The sequence below is a fragment of the Magallana gigas genome, chromosome 5 (genome assembly GCF_963853765.1).
Source record: "Magallana gigas chromosome 5, xbMagGiga1.1, whole genome shotgun sequence".
Lineage (NCBI taxonomy): Eukaryota > Metazoa > Mollusca > Bivalvia > Ostreida > Ostreidae > Magallana > Magallana gigas.
The window spans coordinates 6,750,704-6,773,540 of record NC_088857.1 but is presented as its reverse complement, the minus strand read 5'-3'; the positions used below and the strand labels follow the sequence as shown (position 1 = coordinate 6,773,540).

Below are 22,837 nucleotides of genomic sequence, written 5' to 3'. Positions count from 1 at the left end.
TAGTAGTTATCATTAAAAACAATATACATGTTTCAAGATATGTTTATTTAGCTATTCTTTACAATTCAGTGAGTTATCTCCCTTTGTCAACATTTATTGCAGTTGTATGTGAAACTGGATGATTGCAAATTTTATGTTGTAACTGTATACATACTTTTGGATTTAGAAACAACAATTCAGCAGCAAAGTCTTCTAAACTATCTTCTGTGTGTAACAATGAAGATAGCGGGCCTCGGCCAGAGGAAGGGGCTATGCAGGGCAAGAGCAGCAAACTGGAGGCTGGAGATAGTAAAGAGGAGGCCATGGATAATAAAGAGGAGGCTATGGATAGTAAAGAGGAGGCTATGGATAGTAAAGTGGAGGCCATGGATAGTAAAGTGGAGGCCATGGATAGTAAAGAGGAGGCTATGGGTAGTAAAGTGGAGGCCATGGATAGTAAAGCGAAGGCCATGGATAGTAAAGTGGAGGCCATTGATAGTAATCTTGAGGCTGGGGATAGTAATCCAGAAGTAGAGGATGCCATGCAAAGGGTGGAGAATAGCAAATCCGAGATTGAGGATATAAAGCCAATGTCTGGGGAATGCAAACTAGAAGTTACGGATAGCCAGCTGGAAGTTGAGGATGACCAACTCAAAGTTATAGATAGCAACTCAGAAGTTATGGATAGCACACTGAAAATTATGGATAGCAAACCTGAGGTTGAGAATAGTAAACCAGAAGCTGAAGACAGCAAGGAAACAAGGTAGTTATCATTGAATGATAATAGGAGCAACAATTATTCCCTTATTCTTTGAAATGTTAACTGGTCTTTTAAATTAATTTTCTATACTTGTACATTGCAGATGTGCCAATGGAAATATAGAAAAAGAAGAAGGAATGGAAATAGATGAACAAATTGAGACAAATGATGAAATAAGTTTGGAAAATCAGAAAGAAATTAAAGAAAATGATGAAAGTGAGTTACAATCAGCTCCAAATTCTTCACAAGTTCTGGATGTAAAAGAACAAGAAAATGGGTATGACATGTCTGTATTTATAAATTCTTTTCCTAAATGATAAAAGCAATATGCACCTCAATTCAAACTGTGTTTTTTAAAACTGGACAATTTTTTTTATTTTTTAAATAATTTATAGCATTTGAATTAGTTTTATATTGTTTTTCGTGGTGTTTATTTTAAAGTAGAAAAAATGAATCAATCATTGAGAGGGAAGATGACGAAGTGGAAGCTGATGATGATGAGAATGATGAACAAGACTTAGACGTAGATGATGTGAGATCAGAAACCATGGGAGATCCAAAGGAGGGGGCAGCTCTTGATGAAGAGGACAATCAAGGGAGTACAGGGGAGGAAGGACCTAGAAAACTGCGGGCTCGAGCCACGGCCAACAGTATTGATGTCATCAGGTAAATCAAGAAAACTTCAAACATTTGATATTTAGAGCTTACGATATTTGGCGTATATAGATTTTTCCATAAGTTAACATGCATTTGATGAGTATTTTTCAGAGATGTGGTTATTTATCGCATGCTAGATTTTGCTGGTTCAGACTGTGTAAGGTTTCAAAACTAATACTGTTTTAATAGTGAGGGAACAGAGAAAATCGCCACTGCCACTGAGAAGAGAGAACGCCAGCCCTTTCCCAAGAGACCACTGAATCCCAACGTGAGATGGCACCTGATCTGTGTGGACATGGATGACTGGGAAGGTTTGGCGGAGCTGTTAAAGGACAGCAAGGTCAAGTGTGAGCGGGACCTGTACAAGTGTATCGTCGAGGACTTCCTCCCCGCCATCCCAGACATCATTGAGGCCAGGGTAAGTGTTGATTCCATTGTTTACAGCCATTATAGAATCTACTCCTACATGAACAAATTGCACACATTATATACTGTGTGTTCCTAATTAAACATGAGGAATTAATAACAACGTAAAATCTTTAGAATTACATCTGGCGAATTTCAAAATCTCACTTTTATTTTTCGGACACGGTTGAATCCCGGAATTAAGTACTCGCGTGGGATAAGGAATCTACAGTATATATATATATATCAATTGAGTGTGTCTGTATTGAAAAACGGGTTGTAAGATTATATATAAAAATCTGTGAAGATATGGAGAAACACTATCATAAAGACAACAAGTACATGTATTTGAGTGTGAGCATTAATCATTCTGTATGAGACTCGGATTCTGCTCCCTCTGGTTGTGGTGTTCCCATATCTTATCTCAGATATTGGGTGGAAATTCACTACCTCAGCTTGTAGTGCTGGCTTATTTATGCCAGTCTCTTACCTTAGATAAGCAATATATTCAGCACTGGTAGATCTAGTTACTGGGTCATATAGACCAGAGAATGAAAATAAAAGTGAATCTTTAGGCATACAAATCATTATTGATTTGATACAGTCAAACTTCGTTATCTTGAACTAGATGGCATTGTTTAAAAACTTCGAGATATCCGAGTATTTGAGATATCAAGAGTAAAATACTTAAAAAATAAGTGGTTAGGACTTACAAATCACTTTGACATATCCATTGTATTCGAGATATTAGTGTTCGAGATATCAAAGTTCAACTGTGTATGCAATTTCTTTTTAATGAGGACTTTTAATGGTCTTGTAGTTGATTTTTCAATTTCATCTTCTTTCATAACCAGTGACTGATTCAGAACATACTAAGATGGTAAAGTTTGAGTGAAAGCAGTATCTGTTCTGTAATATAGAATTAATATAGGCTGCTTATGTCAATTTATTATGGGCAAACAAAACCTTCTCTCCAAAGGGCCTAGCTGGGAAAAAAGTTTTGTCATACAAGAATATAAGCATAAATACTTCATTAATTTAAAGGCTATCAAATATTTACCAAACATTTAGTTGGTTCATGACTTTAATCCCATAAGATCTACTAAGGCTATGTAACAGATTGAAAACTGAACATCTGTATAATTTGTAAAGATTTTTTTAGCTGTTTTACTATGACTGTAACAAAGTTATCTTTCTTTCAATGTTCTTTTTTTGACAGTTAACACAAAAAGATTTTATCAGAAACTGATAGCCATTGTAGAAATGTGTTAATTCAATCCATATCACAAAAAAAACCTGAGAAATCTAAGCATTGCATTCTTGGCTTCTTGGTGAGTGGAATTGTGAACTCAGCAAAACTCATGAATGGGAGAAGAAGAAGCGATCTTTGATGTATTGTCTGAATGCATTTCAATTCTCCCCAAAAACCTGCGGTAGCAGGGTGTCTGTCTGACATAATGAGTGGCAGCAGGAGCAGTGGGCTGCCAACTGCTGCAGTTGTTGAGGCCCAGAGGGGGCCTGCTGGCTACTGTCTGCATCCCTCCCCCCTGATGAATGGCAGAAATGGGCGTGTCACTTCCTGGTTTCCTTTCTCCAAGAAAACCACAGTGTTATATCAGTAAAGTGAGAGAGATCCTTGTATAACTTTTTCACATCTCTGCTGTAGACTTGACACCCTGTGGGTTTTGAGATATTTCTGGGATTCTTTGATAAAGGGCTCACACCTGGCTGATTGTCATGCTTTCACTCCGTAGAGATATCAGAGATATCTGAGATATTTTCAATCCTGAATCAAGTGATTTATTCTCTCTATTTGATGATGGATGCAGAGATTTATAGACAGTTAATAATCAGTCATTTTGATCTCATTAAAAACCCAAGAAAAGGTTTTCAAGAGATTTCAACTAATATTGGACAACTTTACAGTTACATAAATCCACTTGTTGAGATTGTAGAAGTTCTTCATCACAGAGCTTTAATATATCGTAAAATGCCATGATGTATCAATAGATAGATAGTGCTGGAGTGCACATGACATAAACTCTTAATACAGAAGCTGTATCATCAGCAGAGAATGTCTATATCCACAGGTATTTTAATCAAGCACACTAGTAACAATTAGAAAATCAGAAATAGTGTGGCACTGTATGGGGGTTCAGGGAATTGTTGGGGTATGAATGTAGAGCTATGTTTTGGATCCTCCCACACAACACCACGGTCGGGATTTGGTTTCTTTTGATGCCCTCTTCAGGGGGATCTGCCTCCAGTCTGTGTCTCTCTACACCAGTAATAACTTGTTTAAAGTCTAGCCAATCTGATTGATTTGATTTTGTGCCATGTAATGTAGACTCTTTTCTCATTGAAACTTCTCTCTCTCCTCTTCTCTTTAGAGAGAGAAAGAGGAGAGAGAGAGAATTGAGGAAGACATTCTATACAGCTGCCTTAGGCTCTGCCTTACAGTGAAAATTGATTCTGGGTAATTACTCATACTTGGCTTCTGGCAGGGAGGACTGGAGGATAGAAGGGCACATTATATAGGGATGGAGATTTAAATAATCCAAATAAACAGTAACATTCTGATACATGACTCATTGTTTTGTTGTGTTGGTACAAAATATATCCCACAAGCTATGAAGTGCTATGAAGTTATTTGACTCCCCCTTGGTATTTGAATACAAAGGGAATTTTCTGATTGGATAAAATGGAATATTTCCTAATGTGATAAAAGGGAGAAAAACATATTCCAGTCTCTGATATAGATATGAAACATTATACACACAATTATCCTTTTGTTCCAACAGGTCACAAGTTCAAGGAGAAATTACCAATTTTTTTCATTGATTTTATCATAATGCCATTTATCATTTAAAAACCTTCACAAATTCTCAAAAAATGTGTGTTGAAGAAAAAGCGAAATGAATGAAACATGATTTTATTTTTTATATACATTTACGTATATACAACATTATGTACAATTTGATTTTTATAAATATAATACTTTTTTCTCCAGTACCCTGTTGAGTAAAATTACACAAGGGGACAAAAAATACACAGTTCTAGACAGAATATCATAATTCATCACAGACAGATCCACAAAAACACAGAGAAATGAGCCATTTTTATAATGATATATAGAACCAAGGAGGCAGTCACCTGTATCTGTAACAGGTTTATTCCCCTGCTGATTCTATTCACTGACAGAATCCGCTGATCTCTATCAAACCCGCCACAAAGAATAACATGTGTTATAACTATTGCACATTTTGCCATGTTTCATTGTCCAGAACTAAGTGGAAATTCTTTCGAGGGAGATAATTCAATTTCTGCTAATGGGAGCAGAGTGCATACACCGTCACAAGCACCTGCCAGAGTAGGCACAGTAGACTGAGAGTCACTGGGCTGGCCGAGGATTGGTAGGACAGGGAAGCTGTCCCCTGGCTGTGATGCCCTTTAGGTCCCATGGAGTACTGGACTTGATTTGCTGATGCACTATTTCCTATCACTATGTACATCCAGTAGAAGAGACTTTTCCCTCCAGGCTTGTCCTGAGAGTCTGCAGCCACAAATGTATGATGAATATTGTCATTTGAACCAGGGTCTCTCTGACTGTTGTCTTTGGAATTTAAAATAACAGGTACCCCTGAGTCAATGACTATCTCTGGCAAGATAATTCGGTCCAAAATCACATTATATATACTGTCTTGGGCATCCTCCTTTGAGGTAGGGGATAATATGCTTTTAGCTGAAGGTAAATCGTTCTGTATCTGATACACAGGAGATTTGGGTGTGGTACCGCTGTGCGAGTCTGGTCCCGTTGTCTGGTCTGTGTGTGATTTGATTGGCTGTTTTGAGGAGTTGGTGTTAATGTCACACATCTGGTTGACCACTGGGACCCAGGACTGGTTCAGACTGTGCTGGACCACACTGTAGCTCAGCTTTGTGGGACAGTTCGTCAGATATGTATGGACACACAGTAGCATCTTCTTGTATTTCCTGGAAAAAATTATTAAAAGGCATGAGTATTTATCATGTTATTAAATATGTTCTATCTATTACAGTGCAGTAATGCAACTAATAAAAAATAAAATTGCATATGAAACAGGATGTTCTTGATGATAAAGGTAATAGTTAAAGATAAAAGGAATGGAAACAGAATGATCTGAACAAGGAAGAATGTGATGAAGCCATCACTGGTTAGGAATGTTTAATGACGACAAAGCGTGTGCCAGAATAGTAGCGTGGTATTAACAGCACAATTTCCCTCGTTATCAAAGAACATGGAACTGAAATAACTTTTCACTAGGTTACTTTCTATTTGTAGTATGCTTTCTTCGTCTGACCAATGATTTAAAAATCGAAGGGCGTCAGTTTTCTCTTAAGATTTTTTTCACTTTATTTTATGAATTATTTTGTGTTGAGGAAATTAGATGAATTTCTAAATTGCTACAGAGGCTTTTGCAAAGAGTTATGAAGGGAGTTGGAAAGAACAAAGTGGTCAATATTATTATGGCAGCTATTTTGATCATATTGACTTAACCCTCTGTTCTGTCCTTCTGTCATTAGAAATCACGGATCAGTTTTTAGCCAGATGTGATAAGCTCAACGCTGAGACATCACACAAGTTGATGCAATTGATGTCACAATAAAATTCATAGCAGCTGATTTAGTGCTTTTAATTTTCAGACATATTTAGCTGTTCTAGAGTAATAATTAGAATTTCTAATCCATCACATTTTCTTTTCCTGTAGAATTTTTGTGTTTTGTGGTTGCTAAGAACCCTTAAAATTTTATCCCTAAAAAAAATGTTTTAATAAGATTTATTCAAGAAAATTGTCATTTCCAGAAACGTGTTACAAGTAAAAGAAGAATTTGCACCATGAATATTGATGATTCCAAATTACAAGTTATTTGTCATCTGAGTTTGAATTCTGACAAGGAGGAAATATTGAAGTCAGCACATGTTTCACTTTTCTCTTTACATCAAATTCGATCACAAAGTAGTGCATGAAATTTTAATAATGTGTCATACTTATGCAAAATTGTGTGGGGACTACAACTGATGCAGAGCTAACCGCATGTTAAGAGGCTTAATTTTAAATACTTGTTATTCAAATGAGGTTTTAGAAAAAGCTGAAGTGGCTTTTTAAGTGCTGGTGGATGCTAAATTGATTTTTGGTGTAACCTTTGTTTTCATGAGATGCATAATGCAGCTGTTAGTTTTTTTTTTTAATTCCTTATTTTGAATTTTTGATGAGGCCAGGGTTGTATTTCAGCACCCATCATTTTTCCTGATTATAGGTTTAAACACTGAAATGATTATTAAGGGGAATGAAGATCGTACAACTGTCTTGCACTCATTAGCAGAAAAACATCAGTCTAATCAACCGTGAACATGCTCACACTTCATCGCATGCCTGCTAATGCTTTTGGATTGAGAACAAAAGAAACTGCTGGTCCAGAAAACTAAGCTTTGTTCATGATGTCAGCATCATCACATTATCTTCCCTGAGTTTTGGTCACAAATAATGAATTATATTGAAATATATTCAACTGTATTAATTAAACCCATCAAAATTCTATAATACAATGGTTTTGTTTTTATTTTATAACCAAAAAAAATCTGTAAACGTTTATAATATGCACTTATAGAAATTATTCAAATATCATAATTTTTTAGGGGTTTGAGTCCATTCTGTGACATGATTTTTTATTCCGTGTTATGATGTCATTATTATAGCTTTATGAAAATAAGAACTGTGGGATTTAGAGAAAAAGGAGTACAGTTGCAAAATATTTCTCTTACCTGCAAGCATGCTTGATGAAAATTTGGTAAACAAAGCGATTCTCCGGCTTTATGTGTGTATATTGTTTGACTTTTCGAGAGAAGGGCTCGATGCAGTGAGAAATTCGAGATGGAAAAGCCTCTTCACAATTGGAATGAATTTGTTGCGTCTTTTCCAAGTTTTCACTGTCTTTGGAATCCATGTTCCCTTTCCTCTTGGTCATGGTAGCAGCACTAAGTGTTATAACTCCATAAAACATGACTAGCTGTTGTCCGGTCAGCTTCATATTGCTTACACAATCCGTGGCGATCTGCTCAGATAATGATAGATACCTCACAATGCATAGTAATCTTTTTTTATGTTTCCTTCATTGTCTTTAGGTCTGATTGTCATAAATCTCCTTTTGTTTACAAACAATTAAAACTGTCTTTGAAGAGCAGTCCCTCCTGTGTGCATGCTCAATTCAGCTCTGAGAATAATTTTTTTTCCAGTAGCACTATTTATTATACATTTTTTGTCAATGACTTGCATAAAGGAACATATTGAATGCAGAAATCTACTGATCACTAGGGTTAGATGAACTCCGTAAAAAGTTTGATAATTGGTACACCTCTGAAGGAGCAAAGGCTGGCCTCATGCAGTCAGTATAACCTTGTGGAGTAAATTCCAGGGATAACAATGGTGTTGCTGGGGTGCTAACTCCGATTATGTTCACTGATTGATATCAGCAGTTCTGATTGTGTGGTGGGGTGTTTAGGAGTTCACTGAAGCGTGACCACTGCCTCCTGATCCTGGGATGAAGATTTGTCATTGGCCAGTCCCGATGTCTTTTTATAGCTGCTCACAACTCCCACATCAGTCTCTACGGCAGGAACTGAAACACAAAATATCAAATATTGATCCGACGATTGATATTAAACTACCCTATCGATATGAACAATCATAAATTTTTATGAAGTCAAAATATCAAATTTAAATCTGATAGTTCATATTGAACCACCCTATCTTTATGTATAATCATATTTTTTTGTGGGTCCAGATTATAAGAGATAACGAGCATACTTAGATTTCAAGGCTTAGAAGTTGCTTCTTAGTCTGAATAGTGTACCAGATGTTTCAAGTAACATTCTGTTTGACACATTTATATAAAACCTTTAATGACATTAATACATCTTCAGTGAGTGAATTGAATCATCTTCTGACCCAATTAACTTGATGGTATATGATAAAAGGTTCATTATCACCATAGATAATTACCTCTAATTCAGGTATTGAAATTAATCTGTCTGTATAGAGCAATCATACATGGTGCTAACTAATAATTAGCACAGTCCGATGAAAATCCAACAAATGTCAAAGAGTATAGACACTAACTCTGTGATGATCTAGCCAGAAGATTATCAGGATGGGGTATTTTCTCAGAAAACTATGTTTTAATGACCTAGTTCATTGTCACTTCAAGATAAACTAGGTCATTTTGTCTATAAAAAATAGCATCTACTTCCTTTTATTAACAGGTTTTTTTTAATATCTATTTAATGAAGTTTTTTAAATAAATTATGGAGTACATAGATATAATACTGTACTTACGTTCACTCCACTGTGAGAAGTGCGGCTCTCTGTGTGTGAATGCTGGCCTTTATTCAGTGAGGGCCTGGGAAGAGCTTGTGTTGTGGTGGGGAGTAGATGATTTGACTTTCACACCTCACCCACAGGCCAGCAGGGGACCTCGTTTCCTCAAAGAGTGAGAATGCTGGACAGAGTTCTGTCACCTCCGAATATTGGTCCTCTCCAATCAGCCAGCAGGGGACCTCGCACTAATCAGAATGGCCGCTGTTACAGCGGTTAGTCAGACTGACCACTGTGACATAACAGTATTGTAATTGATAAATTAGAAATCCCCAGTAGTTCACACTCCCTGGACAGTCCAAGCCAGCAGTTATTGATGGCTAAGTCACCAGCCAACCTGTCCTCTCTTTATCAAAGTTGAATCCCAATTAATTTGATCCAGATTGAATTTTATGAACTTTAAATAAATCACCAAGTCTCAAGTGTCTCTGATGGGTGAAAAAAAATCACTGATCAAGTTTTGTATCTCTGTGCGGTAGCTCTGGCTGTCTGCTGCGGTTGCTGATAGGTAATTCTGCAATGATTGATAACAAACAGGTAACCATTAAGACTGACCAGGGGCAGACGCTGTGCCGTGATTGACACTAGCTGATGTAGGAGAGATCTATCTGCTGAACCTTAGCAGTGGCACGGAGGCTTCTGAAAATGTTTATGAAGATTAAAACCTATGGATACATGAAGTGTGCAAGTGAAACAGCTGGCATGGTCCTACATGACAATTACGTATTAGCATAACAAGGCCTTATATCGTCAGCTCTTTATTTAGAACTGTGTGTGCCTTCATTAAGGTGTTCTATTTATATGATTGACTGTAAATATTGCCACTGGAGACAGATATTGATACACTGCTACTGCTTTCTCTCTTGCTTTCTCTCTCTCTCTCTCTCTCTCTCTCTCTCTCTCTCTCTTGCTCTCGCTCTCTTTCTCTCTCTGTATCTTTTCCCTCTTTCTTTCTCTCTAGCTCAGCCCCCTCTCTCTCATGGACTCTTTGTATAATTTTTACCACTAGAATAGCTAGGTGCCCCCTTTAAACAACCCTCCTCTTTTCAATACATTACCATTATCATTCAAGGTGTGAACATTTGTCGTAAAGTCCTTATCAGGCTGATCCCAACGGGGCATTTTATGAAAAACACATGTAGATTTGAACTGATAATTGCTGATTTAACAAAAAAAGACAGATTATTGGCTGTTAATCCCAAGATCAATATTGGGTTGGACAGGACTCTGCAGCAGATAGGAACCTGGCTCCAAGCTTCTATTGTTCCTGTTTGCTCCCGTGTCTTTAATGTTCCTGCTACTTTTGTTTATCAGGGAATTGTTTCTCAGTAATGGCTATAGTTTTCTGTTGCTTAACTCTGTTGTATTGTCTCTTTATTGCTGAGATGGACAGTTAATCTGGTGGTCATCCCCAGCTGAGTCATATTTAGTGGACAGCAGGTCACTTATCAGATTGATATAGAATATAAACCACGGGATCGAAGTAAAAGCACAGGCACACAGGAATACCCGTTTTGGGTTTTTTTTTACTTTTTCTATGTATTGCACATATTTATAAATAATTATAGGTTCAACTTATTTCTTTTATCCTCATATTTTCATGCAAGTAGTAATCATCCTATACATTTAAAGAGGTGAAATATAATCTTTGCTCTCTTATCAAATAGCCTGCTACCTAATAAAATTCACATTTTTTCTGGATTTTAACAAAACCAGAAATGAGTTGAAAAGTTTTGAGGCATTGGAGTACTGGTAGAACAAAGACTGGAACAAAGACTGGAACAAAGACTGGAGAGTGTTGTGGTAGTCTGTGGAGATGAGGTTAACAGAAGGTGGAAACTGTATCCCTACTCCAAAGAGAGGTGACTCAACAAGTCACAGGAAACTGTGCATACTGGCAGAACCAGCTACATCTACGTCAGTCATTAGTGTTGTCACTCAGCTATGGAAGACAAACATGGCTGGAAAGGTTACCATTCCTGATCCCAGCGATGCTATCAATGAAACATTTGTTTTATTGCCTGGTAATTATCACTAATTGCAGTTACCTCTCTCTCACACACACTTTTCTCTATCTCAGATCTCACTATTCGTCTTAGCCCCCAGGATCAGAACGGAGATCTAGGTAATCAGGTAGTAGGTACATTAGCTGAGGATATTATGTGTAGAAGGTTGCAGCATTGCAGACATAGGGGTGAAGAATGGCATTAACCTTCACACTTCCACAAACAGATGAATGGAAACTCTCTGTTCCAACTCTTATCTACTCTCTACGTCCTGTTGTTACAGGAAACAATAACAATTTTCAGAGGGAAACAGCGTGATCCTTCAAAAATGATGTAGTAAAGTGAAAGTTATATGGTTGTAATATTCTTAGAGAGATGGACATTGGTCTTAAGTAAACAGAAAGAGGGAGATTGAGAGAGGGAGGGTGGAAAAATTGAAAGGGTGTTTAGAAAGAGGAAATTGGTAAATTATTGTGAATGGTTTATTTGCATTTTGTGGCTGTCCTTAGTAAGATTGAATAGCAGAAAGGTATGCAACTTGGCCGAGTGCTGAACCGGGCAACAAGTTGAAATGTAAATTAAAGTGGTTTCAAATAGATTAAAAAGATTGTTGCCCTTAAACAAGAAGAAAACATGTATTTAGGGGGAGATAGTTGCCTCTTCTGTTTGAGAGGGGTGGTCCATCCAAGTTCACAATGGTTTCTGTGAATTACAGTTATATTGAGGTGAAGGCATGGAAGTTTCTATCTGTTCTGTTGTGTCCTGCTTTCAGCTTGTGTTCTGGAATGTCTGCTGACAATGCCTCCTACAGCATTAATCACAGGACTGTCACAGAGCAGGAGAAAGCTGGACAAAGGCCCTCGGGAGGAAAATGTACCCTCCATTGGTCCACCCCAACTCAGGAATTTCTAGCATTGTCCAAAGTTTTCTAAGGCTAACAGTAACATCTTTTTACCCATCTGTTATTTTTTTTTTTTAATCACATGAAGGGAGGACAATGCGAATTTTTACCTGGCCAAGTTTTATCATAGTGAACTGTGGAAAAAATACGGTACTGACAAGCGATTAATCAGTGTATCTAATCCACAGGGGCTACCCAAGTACTGGCTCGCTGAGAGTTAGCTGGACAGTCCATACAGAAGGAGGACAACAAGGGGAGTCAAGCTGTTTATAAGGGGCTTCATACCTTATTAGCAATCAATTAGAGTGACTCTTCAGTGTCAGTCATAATGGATCAAAATTCCTGGGAAGATTTCTCCACGTCTGACATATTGACCAGATGATGGCAAGGCAGCATGCTATGTTTCATTACTGTCCCTCTGAGTAATATACATGTCAACAAAAATTAAGTTGATGCATTTTGCTAAAGTCTTTTAGAAAAATGAGTTTTTGACAGTGAACTGCTCTAAGCATTTTGCAGCAGGCTGAGCAAATGCCAAACGGTTCTTTGGTACTTTGAACGAAATACAAACTTGACAACAAAATTAAAAGATAAATTTATTGCCAGTTTACTGAATTAACTGTGTTATTGAAAAAGTTTTGAATAAACAATCAAAATATGATGAATCATTCATTCTCACGGGGGATTTGGTACCCAAGAATAACCACAAGTTTGAAAAGAAGCTATCAAATGATGTATGAAATTCGATGTGTATGGCACAGATAGTGTAACCTTGATGAGGTATTGTGGAGATGTGTGGGAGAGAGTATTGACACAGTGGGCTTCATGTGTCACAGAAAAAGGAAAGAGGATGCTGGATTACTGGTCCAGAAGATACAGCAATTTATTGGATAATATTGACTGAGAGTGGGACGAGAGTAAACTCCATACTTTAGGTAGCAATTGTTAGCAGGCCCTAGTCCAATCAATCGCTTGAACCAATTCACTCTTGTGTAAAGTTTGTAAAAAATTAATTGAATTGAAAATGAAATGTCAGGAACCTTGAAGGGTGGATTGAATTACGGAGACAAAGGAGAGGAAGGATCATTTTGAGCTGCCTCTTGTTTCCCTGCCTCCCCCTCCTCATCGTTGCATATTGAACGAATTATTGGCCAAACAGGAATGAATAATTCAGTAGATGTGGCAGGACAATGGGGCCACTTCATGTTTATCTCATTACTGGGACCAGTGTTCTGGTTATTAATGTCCAGTATATGGGGGGATGGGGACAGTTATGTCCACCCCCTGAGGGGGGACTGTCATAACGACCCCATCAGGGTATCGTTGATCACAAGGTATTGGTCTGAGGAAAAGTCATTTAACTCTTTATTTCTCATCAAGATGTAAAGCTGCAGGTCTTCATGAATTATCCAGCAGAAACAAATCCCTACCCCACCAGCTGTATTACCATGTTAAAGATGATTTATCCAAACCATGGCTCTATGCTGCTACTTCTATTACAAAGATAATTCATTGGGATGATTCCTTAAATGTTCTTGAATTTAGTGGATTTAAATGTAATTGCATGTAAATTTCAGACAAAAAGATATAAATCTTGTAATGAACAAATTTGTGAATAATTCCAAAATGTAAATGGGTTTGTGGGAGATCGTTTCATTTTACCTGTAGAGAATTGCATCAGTGACAGGAATAACGGCCTATTTATAGGGACTTATTGATATGAAGTCTGGAACACCTGCCTTCAGGTGTTATAACTGGTTCATCCTTGATCACGCTCAGATGCAGTTTTGCCGTCATAATTAGGAAAAAAAAAAAACCAAAAGATCTTGGATAACATATATCGAGTTAATACCATCCTGTGGCACTTCACTGCAAAGGAAAAGGCACGCGACAGCTGTCAGTGATTAGCAGCTAGGGTGGCAGAGATTTTTTTTAAATTCTGGTTAACAACTTCATAATCCTATCGCATGTGTGTTTTATGCATGGCTGCGGCAACACACCATTCATGCAACACCTTTCTTATTTTTAGGGCTGCTTTGTGTGATGTATATAGACTATGTCAACAAGACCCAAAGTCTCTCTATTGTTAACTTCTTCGATTTCTTCTTTTCTTGGCCTTTTCTTAGTTAAATAGAGAGAAAATTAAAATAGATTTCTATTGTTCCTTCATTTACGTCTGTTGTTTCATGCTCGCAAGTTTGTATTTCTATTTCCGTGTGATTATAAATGATTGTAAAAAGGAATGTCGCTAGCGACCAATACACTATGTGAACACTCCTCATAATGATCAAGGACCTAGTTCCATTTTATCAATGGAAAAGCGTGGGAGAAGGTTCCAACTTTATCTTGGATAAGCGACATTTTACACCTCAAGTGGCCATTTCCTGTCCACATATGTCAGCATTAGGTCACATGTTTATTATTTATCACTTATTGATCATTTCAAAGTAGATATCAAAAGAATAAATTATTTGTATTTACAACAAGTATATATTAGAAATTAGATATTGATAATTACACAAAGTATATGTTTAAAATCAAATTTACAAATATTGATCATTTCAAAGAAGGTATCAAAAATCAAATTTTTGCAAATATTGATTATTATTATTTATATACACTGTATGAATTAGAAATCGAATTACGTATACTATTTCCTAATAATTATATCTTATATACATATACAGGTCATAAAGAAGATAATTAAAATGATAAAATATCAAAGATACTAAAAAGATTTTTATGGAGACCCAGAAAAATATGGAAGGGTGAATAAAAAAATAAAATCAATATGATTAGTGTAAATTTAGAAGCATGACTCCTTGTGTCTGGGGACCAGTGAGTCATCTGACCAGAAAAGTATATCAGTAAGTAGATCTATTTGATTTCATTTCCACTGCACATTCAAACATAGCTGCCAACAAATTGCACCAACAGTGTGCAGGGTAGACCCGGGCAGCTAAGGCAAACCGGAGCCCATTGTTGGGTTTTCTGGTCAGTTATAGTACAAGTGCTAAATTCAATTCAATCTTCCTCGCTGTATCAGATTAAATATGATTCTTGTAATAAGGTAAACAGATTAAAACAGCTCTATTGAAGTCCAACAGATTTGGCCGGAGAGAATTAGTGAGAGAATTGAGAGCAAGGGTCTGTTGGAGTTAGATAATGAATCCAGCATGGCCTTATTCAGCTGCAATCAGACATTTTATGTTGTTGTGGCATATGCTCTTTAAGCCTTTATTAGTCTGCCTGGGCTGAGTAGGGGCACCAAGGGACATTGGGTCATAGCTCGGGCTTATTAGCCACATTACAGCAATGTTCATTGATATCAATTCAGTCAAACTTTTTCTTCTGGTCATTCGATATGATTAGCAGAGGAAATAGATTTGCCATTACAGATGAAATTGTGGCTCTGTGGCAGTTCACAGAGATTCTGTGCTGATTACACACCATTACAGCAGCGGGGTAGTGGTCCACACTGGGAGAATCCCGGACCGTTCAATAGACTAGGTGCTAGACAGAGTTTATCTGTCCGTGAGTGGTTGACGATTCTGATCGCTTATTCCTACATAAATGTCTGACTCCTGGACCATTGCAAGGAGTCATTACATACCTCTGCCTTTAGGTTATGTATATAATATAACGAGAGAGACAGACGCGTTTCAGATGCTGTAGTTAGGGGACAGGATTGAACCGTGGCACTTAAATCAACTACTATGTATCCAATCAAAAAATTTGCTGAATTAACAAGTTTTTTTGTTGTTGATTTAATGGGAAATAATACGGATAAAAATTCTGATTGAAGGCTGTAGAAAGTGAAAAAATTGCTTCGTTTTCACATTTTAAATATTGATTAATTAGATAAATGATGCACTTTCAGTGTCAGGTCTGATGTGGCTAATTGTGTTCCTAAGTGCTTGGGTTGAATAATTAAACAGATGGGAGTGCATCTCAGTTTAACTCCTCTAGGTATAAAAGGTCATGTCCATTTATTGACCTTGTCAGTTGTGTTAAGGTTGACGAAAATCAACACTATGACTACACCATTATAGGGCATATTTTATTTACCTTTTGCAGGGTTATTTTCGACTTGTTTATTATTTGCCCTTCTACACTGGCAAACAGTTTTGTCCCATCTTGAATTTGCCCAGACACATTTTTGTTCATGAATAGATGATTCAAGACACGGAATTTGCATAGTTTTAAATTTGCTCAAAGATAACGAGGGCAAAAAGGGGCAAAAATGAAATGGGGATGGATATTTCCCTGTTTCCAGTATCATGTTAGGTTCGAGTAACAAGTCTACACGTAGATTGTGGTTTTGTCAAGTTTCATCAAACCATACATGTACATCAGATTTCTACATTATGACATTGACCTTTGACCTTGATATGTTTGAGGTTTATTGAACATCAGTTATATTGTCTAATGTTAAACCTTTTAATGGCTATGATAGCCTGTAACTATATATATTTCCTTCATTTTTCATAGGGTGATTGAAATATTTCTATCATATATACCATGAAATTCACCAGATAAGATTTTTGGTGCAGAAATGGTATTTGATTGCTTTTTTCTGCAAGAATATAATGAAAATTTAAAATTGATTGCTTTTTTCTGCAAGATTATGAAAATTTTAAATTGATTGCTTTTTTTAGCAAGAATATTATGAAAATTTAAAACATACAAAAAATTTCTTATTGAATGCTGGTTTATTTGTAGCTAAAGGAAAAACTCCGGCGAGAGCAAGAGAATCTGCCCCGCCGCACGTCGTATAGAATTGAGCTGAAGCGACGCGAGCAACTGGAACAGGTATAGTTTTATAGAAACACTGAATCCGCAATAACTAGTCCTGATGGAAATTTGTACATCATTTAAATGATGTGTAAAGTTGCTTACCAGCAAACATACAGAACATATTTTCATTTCTCTTGTCCATTTGAAAAAACAAATTAATCAGCATTCTAAATGATAATTCAGTTATGGTGTGCTCAATGATACATGCAAAGCAGTTTTTTTCAGTTTTCCTCATCAATAAAAATAAGAATGCATATAAAACAAATAATAAACAAAGAGAAAATGAAATTGATATGCAACATGAAATGATATTAATAAAAGGAAAGACTGTTTGTGTCATTTAGAATGTGATGTCCCTTTTAGGAGAAAATTTTAGCTGAAGCCAAAGCTGATGAAGATAAACAAAGGCAGGCTGAGGAAGAGGAGAGGAGGAAGAAGCTCGAGGCAGAAAGAGAGGAGGAGGAAAAGAAAGCGAGGGAGGAGAGACAGAGGGCCAGAGAGGGTAGGGGATAAAGAATGGGGAGAGACAGAGGGCCAGAGAGGGCAGTGAGATTAAGAATGGGGAGACACAGAGAGATTAAGAATGGGGAGACACAGAGAGATTAAGAATGGGGAGACACAGAGAGATTAAGAATGGGGAGACACAGAGAGATTAAGAATGGGGAGACACAGAGAGATTAAGAATGGGGAGACACAGAGAGATAAAGAATGGGGAGAGACAGAGGGCCAGAGAGGGTAGGGAGATAAAGAATGGGGAGAGACAGAGGGCCAGAGAGGGTAGGGAGATAAAGAATGGGAAGAGACAGAGGGCCAGAGAGGAAATGGAGATAAAGAATGGGAAGAGACAGAGGGCCAGAGAGGGTAGTGAGATAAAGAATGGGAAGAGACAGAGGGCCAGAGAGGGTAGTGAGATAAAGAATGGGAAGAGACAGAGGGTCAGAGTGGGTAGGGAGATAAAGAATGGGGAGGGCAAGAGATGGTAGGGAGATAAAGAATGAGAAGAGACAGAGGTCCAGAGAGGGTAGTGAGATAAAGAATGGGGAGAGACAGAGGGCCAGAGAGGGTAGTGAGATAAAGAATGGGAAGAGACAGAGGGCCAGAGTGGGTAGGGGGATAAAGAAAGGGGAGAGAAATAGGGCCAGAAAGGGTAGTGAGATAATGAATGGGGGCCAGAGAGGGTAGGGAGATAAAGAATGGGGAGAAACAGAGGGCCAGAGAGGGTAGTGAGATAAAGAATGGGAAGAGACAGAGGGCCAGAGAGGAAATGGAGATAAAGAATGGGAAGAGACAGAGGGCCAGAGAGGGTAGTGAGATAAAGAATGGGGAGAGAAATAGGGCCAGAAAGAATAGTGGGATAATGAATGGGGAGAGACAGAGGGCCAGAGAGGGTAGTGAGATAAAGAATGGGAAGAGACAGAGGGCCAGAGAGGAAATGGAGATAAAGAATAGGAAGAGACAGAGGGCCAGAGAGAGTAGTGAGATAAAGAATGGGGAGAGACAGAGGGCCAGAGAGGAAATGGAGATAATGAATGGGAAGAGACAGAGGGCCAGAGAGGGTAGGGAGATAAAGAATGAGAAGAGACAGAGGTCCAGAGAGGGTAGTGAGATAAAGAATGGGGAGAGACAGAGGGCCAGAGAGGGTAGTGAGATAAAGAATGGGGAGAGACAGAGGGCCAGAGTGGGTAAGGGATATAGAAAGGGGAGAGAAATAGGGCCAGAAAGGGTAGTGAGATAATGAATGGGGAGAGACAGAGGGCCAGAGAGGAAATGGAGATAAAGAATTGGAAGAGACAGAGGGCCAGAGAGGAAATGGAGATAAAGAATGGGAAGAGAAAGAGGACCAGAGAGGGTAGTGAGATAAAGAATGGGGAGAGACAGAGGGCCAGAGAGGGTAGTGAGATAAAGAATGGGGAGAGACAGAGGGCCAGAGAGGGTAGTGAGATAAAGAATGGGAAGAGGCAGAGGGCCAGAGTGGGTAGTGAGATAAAGAATGGGAAGAGACAGAGGGTCAGAGTGGGTAGGGAGATAAAGAATGGGGAGGGCCAGAGAGGGTAGGGAGATAAAGAATGAGAAGAGACAGAGGTCCAGAGAGGGTAGTGAGATAAAGAATGGGGAGAGAAATAGGGCCAGAAAGGGTAGGGAGATAAAGAAAGGGGAGAGACAGAGGGCCAGAGAGGGTAGTGAGATAAAGAATGGGGAGAAACAGAGGGCCAGAGAGGGTAGGGAGATAAAGAATGGTGAGAGACAGAGGGCCAGAGAGAGTAGTGAGATAAAGAATGGGGAGAGAAATAGGGCCAGAAAGGGTAGGGGGTTAAAGGATGGGGAGAGACATAGGGCCAGAGAGGGTAGTGAGATAAAGAATGAGGCCAGAAAGGGTATGGGGATAAAGGATGAGGAGAGACATAGGGCATGAAAGGGAGGGGGATAAAGAATGGGGAGAGACAGAGGGCCAGAGAGGGTAGTGAGATAAAGAATGGGGAGAGAAATAGGGCCAGAAAGGGTAGGGGGATAAAGGATGGGGAGAGACATAGGGCCAGAGAGGGTAGTGAGATAAAGAATGGGGCCAGAGAGGGTAGTGAGATAAAGTATGGGGAGAGACAGAGGGTCAGAGAGGATAGGGAGATAAAGAATGGGGAGAGACAGAGAGGGCAGGGAGATAAAGAATGGGGAGAGACATAGGGCCAGAAAGGGTAGGGAGATAAAGGGGGGGTTAATAGTAAGATATGAGTTAATGGGACATGGAATATCAGGACGGGGGTCCAGAGAGAGTGGGAAAAAAATGGAGTATAGATATCATGTGTGGGTCCAGAAATTTTTTATAATGGGTTGGGATAGGGATCCTCAAAATCAATCATCAGGAGACTAATAGAGAAGTGGAAATGTTAAAATAAATGAAAAAATCAAATAAAAAATGGATATAGAGATAAAGATTGGAGTGTGTTGGACGGGTCATTTGTCATGGTTCTAATTGTTGGGATTTACGTTACAGAGAGAGCCAAGCGGCTGGCGCTGAGAGAACAGAGGGCAGCACTGTTGGCTCAGGGTAAAGAAATCCCCCCAGAGCTGATGTACGTGGCCAACACAAACAGTAGCAAGTATGTGGATGACCATGACAGGTTGGTATCACACAGGATGAATAAGGACAAAGAAACTTGTACCAGATAAAAAAAATCTTGTTTTCTTGAATGAGAGTGTACATGTATCTAGGAACTACAGCTATTCCTGTCCTTCCCATTCTATATTTGGTTCAAATTAGACACAGAAATACGATATTTGTTGATAATTATCAATTTTTCATTCACATGTATTGCTCCTCTTTGTTTGTAATTGATTCTTTGGGAGAGAATTTTTTCAAGGCTTTGATTTCTATATGTGAAAAAAGTGAGGAAATGTTATTAAGAGTATTGATATGTATCAATATGTATTTTACAGCTACACAAACAGGGTAGAATTAGATGAAGAAGTTGTGGAAGAAATGAATAGAGGTATGTGTTTTATCAGTCAAGGTTGACAGAGTTATTTCCCTTGAGATTATATGTTCTAAATCACATGGATAACTCAATTACAGTGCTTGATTATTAAGATGTACAAGTAAATAACAGTCAATCTTTGTGTCATCTTCAAATTCGGTCATCTTGTATGATCATTAAAACATTTGATTAATGAATCTGCTTCTGGTAGTAACCTGCCTGTAGTCTGTCTTCTCTGCAACAAAATAATGAAATCTCATCCTCATTCTGATCGTGTTTCCTCTGACTTCACCAAACAGTTCTAGAAATGGTGAAAGCCCACAAAGACGCCTGGCCGTTTGAAGAACCTGTCGCTGAGGAGGAGGCACCTGGTTACCATGACATTATCAAGGTCAGAATTAAACCACAGTAGCATTACCTAAAACATAGTATTACTACAAAAACAATTCAACGGTCTCTGTAGAAATTTGACAAAATGATAAGTTATTCTGTTTGAACATTCAGTAATGCATGGCTTTACCTTTTGTTAACAGCGACCAATGGACTTGTCCACAATCGAAAAGAAGCTGACCAGTAGAACGTATCGAACCAAGAACCGATTTGTCCAGGACTTGAATCTGATGCTGGATAATTGTAGGCAGTTCAACGGCGAAAACAGCGGTGGGTGTCGACTTTGTTTATGTGGCTTAGGCTGTATTTAATGCAACTTCTGTATAGGATTTTTTTTTTTTAACTGTTTAACTTTATTGATAGTTAGAAAATAAAGCGTTTCAAGCATAAGATATGTGTTTACTCACAGAGACAAAATGGTATTATAGAAATAAAATTCATACATGTTTGAAAGAAGTGAAAAGAAGAAAATCAGCTCAACCTTTAAGTTTAGTGTAACTCCCAACAGAGACAGCATTTTGTCATAGCGTCTTGTAGGGAAAGGTCAATACATGAAAATGATTCTTATATAAATAAACTATTATAATGCTTGCACTGTAGATCTTGGAGAAATGGCCTCAAGACTTCAGAGGTTTGTGAACAGGCTTGTCAAACAACACCTAGAAAAGCCAACCAGTGCTTACGAGGTGGATGAGGACTTCAGAGTCAGTAGAGGTGGAGAAACCGTAGAGAAAAAGTTCCGCCCAAAGCGTGGGGCTAGTTCACGAGCCCGAGACACACTAAGAAAAGCCATGGATGATGACGAGTTTGAGGTATCATTACACTACAGAAGCAGGATAAATCTTGTACTGTGGTTTCATCCGTATTTATGAGTATCAATTTTCGAGGATTTAGAGAAAAAGATAGTTATTACCGTACAAAGATAATATCAAAACAATATGTTTTAAGTTGTACTTCGTTTAATGTCATGAATTAGCTCGAAGACCTAAATGTTAGTTTTCAAAAAAACCACAGTTGGTATGCGAGTTGCATATGAGAGTTGCATAATTATAGTTTTAATCAAATATTGTTGTTGCCCTTAAATTCATAACAGTCCAAGAGTAGTGTCCCATTGTTTTCGCGAGATTTAGTCTGAGGTTGATAAAAAAAAAACAAATACCATAAAATGTAAAATCATACAAAGAAATAGAAGTCAGCGTAACAAGTTTAACCAAACACCTAATGTGGCACAAATTCCTACGGTAATGACTCACAGACCTCTTAGGTTATATATATTATACACATATAATATTTACATGTATTAGATAATGTACATACAATTACACTATATGAAAGAATTCTGTACCTCTGTTTTCTGGATGCGTAGTTCAATATAAGATTTTCATTATAGATTTAAATGGATGTTGTTTTGTGATTTTGTTATCAGCAAGCCATGGATGAGGATGATGATGAGTACTATGATGATGATGACTCCAACAGCAATAGTTCTCGGTCCAGCAGGAAGAGACAGGACCGACTGATCCCAGAACTCTCGCCCACCATCAACCTCCGCGAACTGATCAAGCGACCCCTGGTCATTAACCCCAACACTAATAGCAAACTGGAGTGGGACCCCGAGAAGAAGGTGGTCCGACTGAACGGACAGAACGTGGTCAACCAGCAGTTTTTGGCGCGTGGGGAGACCCAGAAGTTTTCGCCGTACCAAGTGAAATCCGCATCTGGAGGGTCTGGGGGTAACTGTTTTGTGATGGACTCCTCGGGAAATCTCCAGCACACTGTCACACACAATGGCAAGACGTTCATCTTCCAGAACAAACCCACCGGCAAAGTGACCCCCAGACCGACCTCATCTTCCACCTCATCCAACCCACAGAGGAGCCTACTGACCACTGTGTCCCAGAAAGGCCAGGAGAAGACAACAGGTAAACACATCCTATGTAAAGAAAAACAAGTGGAATAGAAGAATTAAAGGAAGAGTCCTGATAGAGTGCTCTTAGCATTAAAATATGAGTACCGGGTAAAATATTGTACACATGCAAGAGAGATCTAGTATTTACAGG

General features: G+C 38.3%; 2 protein-coding genes across 5 annotated transcripts in view; one reads left to right on the top strand and one right to left on the bottom strand.

The window, feature by feature from the left end:
- LOC105340520 (uncharacterized) overlaps positions 1–22,837 on the top strand; it is a 39,712-nt gene that overhangs the window by 13,077 nt on the left and 3,798 nt on the right. For 3 of the 4 annotated variants that reach the window (XM_066083831.1, XM_066083833.1, XM_066083830.1), the window contains exons 14-25: positions 167–742; positions 843–1,016; positions 1,181–1,405; positions 1,586–1,814; positions 16,843–16,932; positions 17,281–17,419; positions 19,907–20,033; positions 20,350–20,402; positions 20,687–20,778; positions 20,921–21,047; positions 21,378–21,589; positions 22,204–22,699. In XM_066083831.1, the coding sequence (XP_065939903.1) occupies positions 167–742; positions 843–1,016; positions 1,181–1,405; positions 1,586–1,814; positions 16,843–16,932; positions 17,281–17,419; positions 19,907–20,033; positions 20,350–20,402; positions 20,687–20,778; positions 20,921–21,047; positions 21,378–21,589; positions 22,204–22,699 (2,540 nt within the window). The remainder of the gene's footprint in view (positions 1–166; positions 743–842; positions 1,017–1,180; positions 1,406–1,585; positions 1,815–16,842; positions 16,933–17,280; positions 17,420–19,906; positions 20,034–20,349; positions 20,403–20,686; positions 20,779–20,920; positions 21,048–21,377; positions 21,590–22,203; positions 22,700–22,837) is intronic. The other variant, XM_066083832.1, reaches the window with a different exon arrangement.
- On the bottom strand, positions 4,718–9,920 carry LOC105340519 (uncharacterized). The gene is made up of 3 exons (XM_011446616.4): positions 9,175–9,920; positions 7,605–8,458; positions 4,718–5,794 (listed from the first exon to the last, which is right to left on the bottom strand). Exons 2-3 carry the CDS (start codon positions 7,868–7,870, stop codon positions 5,128–5,130), a joined length of 933 nt encoding a protein of 310 aa, XP_011444918.3. The 5' UTR covers positions 7,871–8,458; positions 9,175–9,920; the 3' UTR covers positions 4,718–5,127.

What these genes read in the sequence shown, in the direction of transcription:
- LOC105340519 (XM_011446616.4), bottom strand. Translation starts at nt 7,870, where the DNA reads ATGAAGCTGACCGGACAACAGCTAGTCATGTTTTATGGAGTTATAACA. An exon ending in TTCATCAAGCATGCTTGCAG is followed by an intron (nt 5,795 to 7,604) that starts GTAAGAGAAATA and finishes AATTTTTTCCAG; the next exon opens with GAAATACAAGAAGATGCTAC.